The sequence below is a fragment of the Cyprinus carpio genome, chromosome B13 (assembly GCF_018340385.1).
Source record: "Cyprinus carpio isolate SPL01 chromosome B13, ASM1834038v1, whole genome shotgun sequence".
NCBI classification, from domain to species: Eukaryota; Metazoa; Chordata; class Actinopteri; order Cypriniformes; family Cyprinidae; genus Cyprinus; species Cyprinus carpio.
The window spans coordinates 22,661,456-22,673,520 of record NC_056609.1 but is presented as its reverse complement, the minus strand read 5'-3'; the positions used below and the strand labels follow the sequence as shown (position 1 = coordinate 22,673,520).

The window sequence follows — 12,065 nt, the reverse complement described above, 5'->3', positions numbered from 1 at the left end:
TAAATAAATTGTGTTCCTTTAAACTTTCTATTCTTCAAAGTATCTTATATGCTATAAGAATCATATAAAAAATATGAAGCACTACAACAGTTTACAACATTGATAATAATAAGACGTTAAAATGATTTCTGAAGGACCATGTGACATTGAAGACTGGAGTAATGATGCTAAAATTTATCTTTGCCATTACAGTAATGAACGTATAAAATAAAACATTAAAATATAAATTCTTATTTTAAATTGCAATATTTCACAATATTCTTTTTTTCCCTGTATTTTTTATTTATTTATATGTAGTTATATTTATTTTCGTTTTATTTATTATTCTTTGATTAAGCCAACATAAGAGCCTATCATTAGAATTTCATCTTTTTGTGTATGACTTAGATTTTTTTAGTGTAGTGTTTTTGTTATACATTTTATTTTCTTTATTTTGTTTTGAAATGTGATGCCTTACGAAGAAATTGTGTTTGGCTCTCTTCAAGACTCATAAACTGATAAAAGCTGTTCACACATTCAGCATGACTAAATTAAATCCCACGAAATGATTCCTAGAGACATCAAAAATGGCTGACTTGTGTATTTGTGTGTGTTGTAGTTGGTGCGTGAGTGTAAAGAGGTTCTTAAAGGAGGTCTCCTGATGAAACAGTACTACCAGTTTATGCTGCAGGATGTCGTCACTGACCCCCAGGGTCTGCAGACTAACGCCAACATCGACGAGTTTGAGGAGGATCTGCACAAAATGCTATAGATGTGATAATAACACACACTTGTTGTTGTCTTATTAACAACATGCTTTTTTGTTTAATTACCTTTACATTCATAACCAAGTGACATTGACTTATTGAAGAATTGATTTTGCTATGCTAAATTCCAATAAACCACCATATATGACCCAGATTCTGCATGATGGTGTGAGACTGATGTGTGTATTGTAATAAAAATGCATGACTGCCTGTAGTCATCACAAATGAGGATATTAGTGATAATAAGATGTTAATGGGTACAATTATTTCATTGTGACTCGATGGGAGTGCTTCTTTATGTTTGATGGCTGCTAATCTTTACCAGGGAATTTTGCCCAGCTCTGCTTTTTGCATTATACAATTCTAAAAAAAAAAAAATCTAAAAATAAAGATTTATCCTTCCACGGTTAAATTGTGTTTAGAATTATCCAGCAAACATCAGCAATGATCTTCAAGAGCTGCATATTTTCTGTGTGTCTGTGCATGCAGGTGTACTTCGACTACATGCGCAGCTGGATCCAGATGTTACAGCAGCTGCCTCAAGCCTCCCACAGCCTGAAGAACCTGCTGGAGGAGGAGTGGAATTTCACCAAAGTCATCACTCCATACATCCGGGGTGGAGAAGCCCAGTCTGGGAAACTCTTTTGGTTAGTCTTTTACTCTCTGCTCTAGCGGTTTCATTTGTACCATAGAAAAACATTACGAAGGTATTTTTTATTTATGAAACAACGAAGTTGTTTAAAGTGCACAAAAAGCATCACTACTGGTTTGTCTTTTCCAGTGATATTGCTGGCATGCTGCTAAAATCCACTGGAGACTTTCTGGATGCGGGCCTTCAGAAGAGTGGCAATGAGTTCTGGGAGTGTGCGGATGACAGCACTGCCTCCGATGAAATCAGGTGTGTCTGAGACAACAGTTAATGAGTAATAAACACAGTGCTAGACTTATCAAAGCCTGTGGAACATGTGTTCATTGCTACGTCATCAGATCCGTCTTATTCATTCTAGCAAAAATGTTTGTAGATCTTAAAAAGTTATGGATATAGAGAGAATAGAAGATAGACTTTATAGAATGAGATTAGAATCCAATTCTGTTTGGTGCCGTTAATGTCAAACACAAATGTAGTTTTAATATCTATATGAAAATATTAGTTTTATTCAGTAAAGACACATTAAATTGATCGAAATGACAGTAAAGGCATTTATAGTGTTACAAACGATCTATTTAAAAGTTCTATTTAAAAAATGTTAAGAAAAATATCTGATTTTAATACTGACAATACTAAGAAATTGTTTCTTGAGCACCAACTTGCATATTAGAGTGATTTCTGAAGGATCATGTGACACTGAAAACTGGAGTGATGACTGCTGAGAATTCACAGGAATAAATTGTATTTTAAAATATATTAAAAAAGAAAACAATTATTTTACATTGTAACAATATTTCACAATATTACTATTCACTATTCTACTGTAATATTTTTAAGACATCCTAAAAAAGCTTACTGACCGCATTTTTTTTAAGCATTTATCCTTTTTTTCTTTCCCTGCAGACGTTCGGTGATCGAGACGAGTCGCTCGCTCAAAGAGCTCTTCCATGAAGCCAGGGAGAGAGCATCTAAAGCATTAGGCTTTGCCAAGATGCTGCGCAAGGTGAGTTCACTTAGCACTATATTTGCACTGTGGTGTGTCACTGTGATGGACAATTTTAACATTCTGCTTCACTTCTACTCAGGATCTCGAGATTGCTGCAGAATTCAGGTTAACCAGTGGAGTTCCCTCTCTCCTCCAAGCACTGGAGGCCAGGAATTATGTCAAAGTACTAAGACGTTCCTCTATATTAATGATAGTCTGCTATAGATAGTTGCTGTTCATGTGCTTAATAACTTTGTCATTGTGTGTCCCTTTTCTTAGGTCCAAATCCCAGGACTGGAGGATCTCCAGGTGTTCGTCCCCTGTGATCTGATGGAGCAGCGGCTAGTCATCTTACAGCTGTTGAATGCAGCAGCTGGAAAGGACTGCTCGAAAGAGCCAGACGAGATCCCAGAAGATGAGGCCTATCTGCTCATTAGCAAACATGCCAGCACCGATGGTGACTGGACTGAGTGGGACGGCACTGTGCTCAAATTAGTACCTCAGATGGAGACTGTGGACACATTACGGGCCATGAAGGTATGAAGCTAGGCGTGTGATCTTCTCAGTTTAACCATTCAGTGCTGTTAGTTTTTTTTTTTTTCATAAAGGCTGTATTTATTTGATCAAAAATACAGTAAAACTGTAATATTTTGGAATATTATATTATTACGATTTAAAATAACTTCTGTTTTAGTCATTACTCCTTCAGTCTTCATCACATGATCCTTCAGAAATGATTTATCATCTATATTGAAGACAGTTTTTTTCTGCATATCTTTTGGGTAAGATTTAAAAAAGAAATGAATTACTTTTTTTTTTAAGGACTCATTACCTTAATCTAAAGTGACAGTAAAACCTAAAATATTAAGCAGCAAAAACTGTGTACATCACTAATAATAACCATTATTGATAATTGAGCACCAGTAATAATTGATGATAACTTAGAACCAAGTTCTTAGAACCAAGTTCTATTATCAAGCTCAAGTTAAAAAAAAGCCAGACAACGACTGTATCATCTGAGACTCCTGAGAAAATTCAACGTTTCCCCTGGAATCATGAAAACTTTGTATATCGGGGCTATAGAAAGTAGATTGACTTTATATTGCATTTCATCGTGGTATGGAAACAGCTCAGCTGTGCCCTGCAAAGCCCTGCAAAGAGTAGTGCGCTGCGCTCAGCTGAGCGCATCTCCAGAACTGATCTCTCCTCTCTGCAACACATCCACACCAGGAGATCTAGGCTCTAAATCTAGGGCTGTTAAGATCCTCAAAGACTCCACCCACACTGGAAATCCACTGTTTAATCTCCTACAGTCAGGCAGATGCTTCCGCATTCTGATGGCAAAAATGGAGAGGCTCAGAAGGAGTTTCTTCCCTCATGCTATCAGACTACTAAACATGGACATTAAACACACTGCACTTTAGAGACTCTGTTAGTGTAGGGTTACCCAATAACTCTCTGCACACTGCACTTTTTTGAGATAAGCTAGCTATGCAACTCATCCTCACTGCACATTGTTTACATCTCTGCACATCATCTGTATAGCAGTTTCTGTGTAGCATCTCTACACATCATCTGTGTAGTAGTTTCATATATTGTGTATATTTCATTATTTGTATCTAATTTTTTTCTTCTTATTTTTTATTTTTTCGTATATTTCATTATTTGTATTTAGTTTTCTCTTATTTTTTGCACAGTCTAAAAAGAGTATGCCAGACCTACATTTCACTGCTTGTTGTATGTCATATAACTTGTACATGACAAATAAAATCTTGAATCTTGAAAGTTATCATTATAATGATATGAATGAATGAATTGTGATTATGATTTCTGGAGGATCATGTGAGATTGGAGTAATAGCTGCTGAAAATTCAGCTTTGCCTTCACAGTAATAAATTACATTTTAAAACTATTAAATAGAAAACTATTTTAGATTTTTTTGTATATATTACCCATTTTAATGTATTATTCTGTCTTTGAAGAAAAACATGTATGTTTTACAATTTTTAGGTTTGGAATAAATCTTTGACTTTGGAAAAAAAAAATAGAAAAATTCTAATTCCATATATAATCATCTCAGTTTACAAGTTACCCGTTCATTACAGCTTCTAATATGTCATATATGATTCCTAGTTGGACAATCTGTTGCTGGTTGTGATGCAGTCGGCCCACCTGGGGATACAACGTAAAGCCTTCCAGCAGTCCATGGAAGAACTTCTCACCCTCAGCCGAGAGCAGACATCCAGCCAACCGCTTATCGTCTCCGCCCTGGAACAGCTCAAGGTGATGCAAACTAAACCCAAAAAAACAAATTAGATTTTGTGGTCCCAGTTTCTGTTTTCTGACATATCAGCTGATGTGTTCTTGTTTTCTGACTGTCACTGGAGTTTTTGGAGACCCACTTTCAAATCACATCAAGCAGGGGTTTCGATCTGTGTCACTTAACACTGATGTAGCATACACAATGGAGTATATGCACTTTGGTTTTCACTCAATACGAATACACATGGAAATCCCGGGTTTAAGGAGCGCAGACACTTTCAGTTTTGCTCCATAGATATGAGTTACATTATGTGATGATATGAAAATATATAAACGGCACATCAGCAAACCGGATGTTTGCAAAGCAATTTTGGTTTGAGCTGCTCTTTTAAAGAAATTTTTTTGTCCTCAGAATGAGGCTCTCCAGCTGTGCATCAAGATCAACACCGCGATCGACCGTGTGGATTACATGTTCACATCAGAGTTTGAGGCTGAGGTGGAGGAGACGGAGAAAGCCACACTGCAGCAGTATTACAGAGAGGCCATGATCCAGGGCTACAACTTTGCTTTTGAGGTCTGAACCTGACAGGATTCTGTATATGAATGCTGCACAGCACCTTAAGGTCACCATGAAATCAAAATTGCACCACAATTAGCAAATAGTAATCCAACTGATCCAATCTGTTCCCAATGGACAAATCAAGTTCTGCCCTACATTTCACCATATATGACACAATAGGGAAGAAAAGAATGCCATTTCTGGTCGATGCCAACTTTAAGTAGCTTCCTAATCTATTAGACATAAAAGAGTGCAATTATTGTCCCAGGACTATCAGAAAATGTGTCACTGTTTCTTTTCCCTTCTTTTTAAGGCTGTTAATAAGAGCTAGTGATGAGATGGTGTAGTTTAGTGGTTGACCGTCCATGTGGGTTTCCTGCACCCTTGAATCTAAATAAAATCTAATTAGTAGTTGGCTAATAAGGCCAACTTATAAATTAATTTTTTTCAGTGCTGTTTTTATATCAATGTTTACGTTAATTAGCCATGTGAGCTAAGGAGAGGGGGAAAATACACTCATTTAAAACATCTCCAACAGGTGCTGAGCTAAAACAAAGCACGAAAGTAAATGAGGAAAATCCTCGGACTGTTCACTTGTTCCCTTTATTTTTTAAATAAAACTGCAAAGTTTCAATCATAGATCTTTTTAAGGCAGTGTGCAGATGTTCCTTGTTTATTTTTAAGCTAACAACACAAAACTAAAAGAAGTTCAAGGGGGGAAAAAAAATATCAGTTCAGCATATGTTTGTTGCTTTCCTGCAGTATCATAAAGAGGTTGTGCGGCTGATGTCTGGAGAGTTCAGGCGGCGGATAGGGGAGCGTTACATTGCTTTTGCCCGCAAGTGGATGAACTTTGTCCTCACAAAGTGTGAAAGCGGAAGAGGCACTCGTCCAAGGTGAGTAAGCTCTGTTTCAAAAACAAAGAGGGTGTTATGCAGTCTATTTCCTACATAGGCAGCTATCTTCTAGGGCATCTTAACTTTAAAACTTCAAAATTGAATGATTTGGAACGCCCCACTCATGCACTTATATTCACTTATATTCATGCACTTATGTCAAGGAGTGTTATCCCCTCTCAGTTGATAAAAAAAAAAAAAAAAGGGGTTGTTCCAATACAGAACAGTGTTCTAATAAGCATAGAAAACATAGTACATACACAAGTTTTAAGTAAATGTTTTTTTTAATTGATGCTATGTCTTCATCTTAGATGGAATGCTTTTTAGACTTGTTTCAGTGCATTGTAGGATTCCATTTTCTGTAAAGGAAAACGATAAAAACGTTTTCTGAGGACCCTGCATTTTCATGCTGCCTACATTTTGGAGCAGGAGTGTGTCTGTGTTGCCTTAACATGCTGTCTCTGTAGGAAGCTCACTGGGTTTTGGAGCAGAGCCAATGTTTCATCCCACAGAGATGCTAATGTTCAAAGAAAACGTTTCCAGCTTCTTTCTCAATAAACGATATTGCGACCTTGTTCTTTTAACAAGCTTTCAAATGTTATTTGAGGTTACATTTTTATTTAATATCTAGGTGGGCGACGCAAGGCTTTGATTTTCTTCAAGCGATCGAGGCTGCGTTTATATCAGCTTTGCCAGAAGATGACTTTCTGGTGAGATATCCATGCCCTGTTGTTTTTAATATCTGTTTTGCATTTGCAATTGAGTTTATAGTTGTTAATCTTGTGTCTTGTAGAGTTTGCAAGCTCTGATGAATGAATGTATAGGGCATGTTATCGGTAAACCACACAGTCCAGTCAGTAGTATGTACTTTGGTAAGTGCTCTCTTCCTGTGCTGTTTTTAAGGTCACTGTTTATGCTCTTAGCTTATGCGACTTACATAGTTTTAAATATTTTTATTTAATTTTTTGAATTAATTTATTTACTGCTAATTACTTTTCACAAAAATAATTTTTAAGGCAATTGGTAAGAGTTAAGCAGTAAATTGATATTGGTTTCTGATGCAAAATCTTCCATCAGGCCCACGAAACAGCCCTCGACCTGTCAAAGTTCCCCGTTGCCACAGCGATCCTCCAAACCCATACCTCTTTATCCCTTCATCTCATTCTGATTCCTTCAGGTAGGTCATGTCCTGAGTCTTCACCAGTAGCACATCTTAGTGCCATTATAATGCTTGTGCATATGTACCTCTTATGCATGCCCTTGTGTTCTGTTTAAACTGGAGGAGGGTTTAATTAAATGAGTCACGCTGCTTTTAATGCTGTAGTTTATATTAGTGCTTTAACCACTATCCGTGCTGCAACATAGATCTTCATATGGGTGTGTGTTGTGTTTGTATGCTGACATTAGAACATGTGTAAAACTTAGCCTTTTTTAATAATAAACACTTTCACACATGCACGCATCATCCAAAGCAGAATGCTGAGGCCGTCAGTCTGTTTTTCCACCACAGCTCTCGGAGTCTCCCGTGTGATCTACGTCCCCAGTTGTGTCCCCCAGGTCCCCGTCCCGCCCCTCCATTACCCCCAGGGGAACACGGCCATGCCACCAAATCCAAATCCGGTGGCGTCCCCAATGACACCAGGTAGTCAGGACCACCCATTCTCAACCCCAGACGAAGCTCTGAAACATTTTTAACATCCTAAGCATTGCATCCTTGTTAGAACAGCATTTCTCATGGGTTTTGGGGTTCACGAGTGAAACCAAGTGAAAACTTGGAACAGGCTGCTTTTTCTATAAAATTTTCTGTTTTCTCGCCCAAGCACGAGAAAAACATGCATTTTCTGAGTAATGCTGTTTTTACACAGGATGTTGTGAAATTAAAGAGGTCATATCAGGAATCAAATTTCCTTGAACTACCGAGAGGCGCTGTGAAAACATACTGTCACAACCTTTATAACAACAGCTCAGTACAAAAATATATATTTTTGAAACTGCAAAAATAACTTTCTGAAACTTTCTGATATTTAAATGGCCAGTATGTAGCAGGATTATAGTTAACTAAAAAATAAAGGAAAAATATATAGGCATAAAAAAATACTAAAAATGCCCATAAAAAAACATTGACCAAATAAACATTATGTTCACTGAAAAACAGTAAGCATTAAAATAACATTTCTCATTTTTATTTTAGGTTAACTTAAACTAAAACTGCAATAAAATAAAGGAAAAATATATAGGCATAAAAAAATACTAAAAATGACAAAATATTTTTATTTTATTTTGTAATAACATTTAAAAAAAAAAAACTGAAAATATAAAAATAAAAACTAATTCAAAATACCAATAAGAACTACATTAGTACTAAAGAAAACCCAGGATGTAGCACCTACTACTCTGCATATACTTCTTAAAGGGTTCCAATATTAAAGGGGACATCGGATGCCCATTTTCCACAGGTTTGTATGGTTCTTTAGGTTCTTCCTGAAATGTCTGAAGAATACTTTGGTTAAAATTCATCATTGGTCGTGTAAAACTAAACCCTTTTTACTTTGTCAAAAACAAGTTCACAGCAAGCCATTTAGGTGCATGTCTCTTTGAGTGATAATGAGTTACTGCTCACCCCGCTCCTGTCTGCTGGTTTTTGTGTATTTGGTGGGGCACCATCAAAAAACATCATGCTGCTCAGTAGCTCTCATTCGGGAGAAAATGAAGACTGTTTACATCCAACTACAAAACACTGAGAATGGATTTTTAGGGTGGTTGTGTTCACACTGCTAGGACACATTTATTTGCAAACTCCATGCAAAAGTGAATTTTGCGTCTAATATCCCCCAAAACAAAACTGCAGCTCATGTGTAAGAGCAAACATTGTAAAGCATTATTGCAGCATGAGGCAGCACAAATGATACTAGACAAAACAAAACTGCAGCTCATGTGTAAGAGCAGAAAAATGCGCTTATGCTGTATTTAATTTCACAAAGACTTGGCACATAAAAGCCTTAAAATACAAATTCGATAAATTACACTTTCAGATTAAAGATTCAGAAAAAAATAAATAACGAAAAGAATTAATAAACAAAAAAATTATTAAAAAAAAAGAAAAAATAAAAATAAGAAAAAATTTAAAATAATAATGAAAAAAAAAAAAAAAAAGAGTATGATGTGGCCTCTTTAAGTGTAACACATTTAAGTACAGTACACAAAAGTGAGGTATTGCTCCTTCTCAAACTCCTTGCCAGCTAGTTTGGATATATAATCAGCCCACGATAATTATCTTGATTCCACGTTGCTGTGCACATCAATACTGTTTGAGCCCATAGCAGATGATCTGCTTGAATGATAAATGTGTTTGGTGAACTATGATCTTTTCAACTTTCATAGTGTCCAGCGCTTCCATATTAATAGCATCTGTTGAGGCATGCATTAGCACGCATCATTGGCCTAAACACCCTGTCCTGCTGCCATCAGTGACATCACTGTAACAAAAATACACGTTGATCCAAGTACATAAAGATCTCAAAGTGCTGTTTAAGGATCAGCTCACCTCTACCACTACATGGGATTGTTCATTAGTAAATGAAAATGTCTGATCCTAATCAGTACTCTGATATGTTTGCTATAACTCCCAAAATCCATTGTGCCACTCAATACATTCTCCTTATTATGACAGCAAGAAAAGAATGAGGCTGCATGTTACAGTGATTCTACCATGGTTTGGCACAACATCAAGTGGAAAGGCTAAAAATATCTTAACTATGGTAAAATCACTGTAATGCATGAGTGCCTTGTTGCTTGCAGTAATAATCAGAATAAACAATTCATATATAGGATGTCAAGCAATATTAATAGCTTGAAGAGTAGTTGACCGATAACTTGTTCATTAACTTTTATGTTACTATCAGAAGCAGAGGTCGTTGTATATGGTTTGAAACAGATTAATGTTGCTTATTGTGATTCTTAACTGCTCCGCTTGAATAGAGCTGGCTTTTCCATCTGCATTATGTGTTGCTGTGTGAAGCATGCTCATCATATCTAACATGTTTCATTTTACTTACTGCATGCAGTGTGTCTCAACCTGTTTGTCTGAATGAAGGTGGTGACTGTATGTAACATTTGACTCTCTTCTGCCACGCAGGGTCTCTAGTGTACATGAGAACGACCGTCTCTCATCTGTGGCGGCGGAGCTACAGTTTAAATCCCTCAGTCGCCACTCCAGCCCGACAGAGGACAGGGAAGGTATTGATGCACTACTTGACTTTGTACAAAGTGTCTTTTTTCATTAAACATACTCTCTAAGTTTTCTCTTGTATTTCCAGAGCCCTCGTATCCTAAAGCAGACCCCAGCAGTACAGCCCGTCGCAGCTGGGAGCTCCGCAACTTCATCAGCCAGTCAAAAGGTAAAATCAAGAAAAGAAATTATGACGAGTTCATGTCATGAAAGAGGATAGATGAAAGTACATCTGTGAAAAAAAGCCAAAAGTATATAGCTATATTTTTCACACCTTCTGACAAAGTTCTTTATACAGTACTCAAAAATAAATATTTACCTACAGTACACACACTACTGTTCGGGAGTCAGTACTTTTTTTTTTTTGTGAGAAATTTAGATTTTTATGTAGCAAGGATGCATTAAACTGATAAGTGACAGTAACAAATTTTATATTGTTACATGTATCATGGTTTACACAAAAATATTAAGCAGCATTATGGTTTTCAGCATTGACAATAATCAGAAATGTTTCTTAAGAATCAAATCAGCATGTTAGAATGGTTTTTGAAATATTATGTGACGCTGAAGACTGGAATAATGATGCTGAAAATGCAGCTTTGCCATCACAGGAATACATTACAGTTTATATATTTATATTGTAATATATTAATTACATTAAAAAATTCATACCAACCCTAAACATTCGAACTGTAGTGTATATTTTAACCAAAACATTTTAATACATGAAAAATACCACACTGAGACTTAAGTGACTGAACTAATTTTTAAATCAGTTTTGAATTGACTCACTTAAATTGTTTTTTTTTTTTATTCCCGCTTGAACAGCATTTTTATTTTAATGTATGATTTATTATTAGAATTTATTCTGAAGATTTGCACATATAATGTATTTAGCAACCCTTTTGTCCTTAATTTTTACAATGTTAAAATTGTCCTGCAGACACTGCAGCACGTCAGAGCCCTATGGAGGCTGTGCGGCGCTCCGTACGCATCTTTGACGACAAGCACTATGCGTTCATGAGACGGCGAAACATCATCGGACAGGTGTGCAACACCCCCAAATCCTACGACAACGTCATGCACGTGGGTCTGCGCAAGGTCACATTCAAATGGCAGAGAGGCAACAAAATAGGTCAGTGGTCATCGGTATGTGCACATTACATTGTAGAGGCCTTTGTTACATTTCATAACACTTTTTCTCTTTCATGACAGGCGAAGGGCAGTATGGAAAGGTTTACACATGCATCAATGTGGACACTGGAGAACTGATGGCCATGAAGGAGGTATGTGCTCGACTGTATATTCATTTCATATATATATAAAGCACTATTAGCACTTCAATAAATCTAACTGAATTTGCTTCCAGATTCGCTTTCAGCCTAATGACCACAAAACTATAAAGGAAACGGCAGATGAGCTGAAGATCTTTGAAGGAATCAAACATCCCAACCTTGTCCGCTACTTTGGTGTTGAGTTGCACCGGGTAAAAAAGCTTTGTGTGTTTGTGTTATGTAAAGTTCTGCTTGTCTCTTCTGTACTTTTATTCCTCATTGTTCCCCGTTCGCTCTTGCAGGAAGAGATGTATATCTTTATGGAGTACTGTGATGAAGGGACCCTGGAGGAAGTGTCCAGACTGGGTCTGCAGGAGCACGTCATCCGCCTCTACAGCAAGCAGATCACGACAGCAATCAACGTGCTCCATGAACACGGCATTGTACACCGTGACATTAAAGGTGT

General features: G+C 36.8%; 1 protein-coding gene across 3 annotated transcripts in view; it reads left to right on the top strand.

The window, feature by feature from the left end:
* Positions 1-12,065, top strand: part of LOC109096081 (mitogen-activated protein kinase kinase kinase 4-like) — a 29,892-nt gene that overhangs the window by 14,157 nt on the left and 3,670 nt on the right. For 2 of the 3 annotated variants that reach the window (XM_042737303.1, XM_042737305.1), the window contains exons 5-23: positions 599-748; positions 1,233-1,393; positions 1,528-1,644; positions 2,299-2,398; positions 2,481-2,564; positions 2,660-2,917; positions 4,514-4,663; positions 5,055-5,216; positions 5,964-6,097; positions 6,729-6,807; positions 6,891-6,969; positions 7,175-7,274; positions 7,608-7,739; positions 10,233-10,333; positions 10,414-10,494; positions 11,269-11,460; positions 11,541-11,611; positions 11,695-11,811; positions 11,902-12,061. In XM_042737303.1, the coding sequence (XP_042593237.1) occupies positions 599-748; positions 1,233-1,393; positions 1,528-1,644; positions 2,299-2,398; positions 2,481-2,564; positions 2,660-2,917; positions 4,514-4,663; positions 5,055-5,216; positions 5,964-6,097; positions 6,729-6,807; positions 6,891-6,969; positions 7,175-7,274; positions 7,608-7,739; positions 10,233-10,333; positions 10,414-10,494; positions 11,269-11,460; positions 11,541-11,611; positions 11,695-11,811; positions 11,902-12,061 (2,428 nt within the window). The remainder of the gene's footprint in view (positions 1-598; positions 749-1,232; positions 1,394-1,527; positions 1,645-2,298; positions 2,399-2,480; positions 2,565-2,659; positions 2,918-4,513; positions 4,664-5,054; positions 5,217-5,963; positions 6,098-6,728; positions 6,808-6,890; positions 6,970-7,174; positions 7,275-7,607; positions 7,740-10,232; positions 10,334-10,413; positions 10,495-11,268; positions 11,461-11,540; positions 11,612-11,694; positions 11,812-11,901; positions 12,062-12,065) is intronic. The other variant, XM_042737304.1, reaches the window with a different exon arrangement.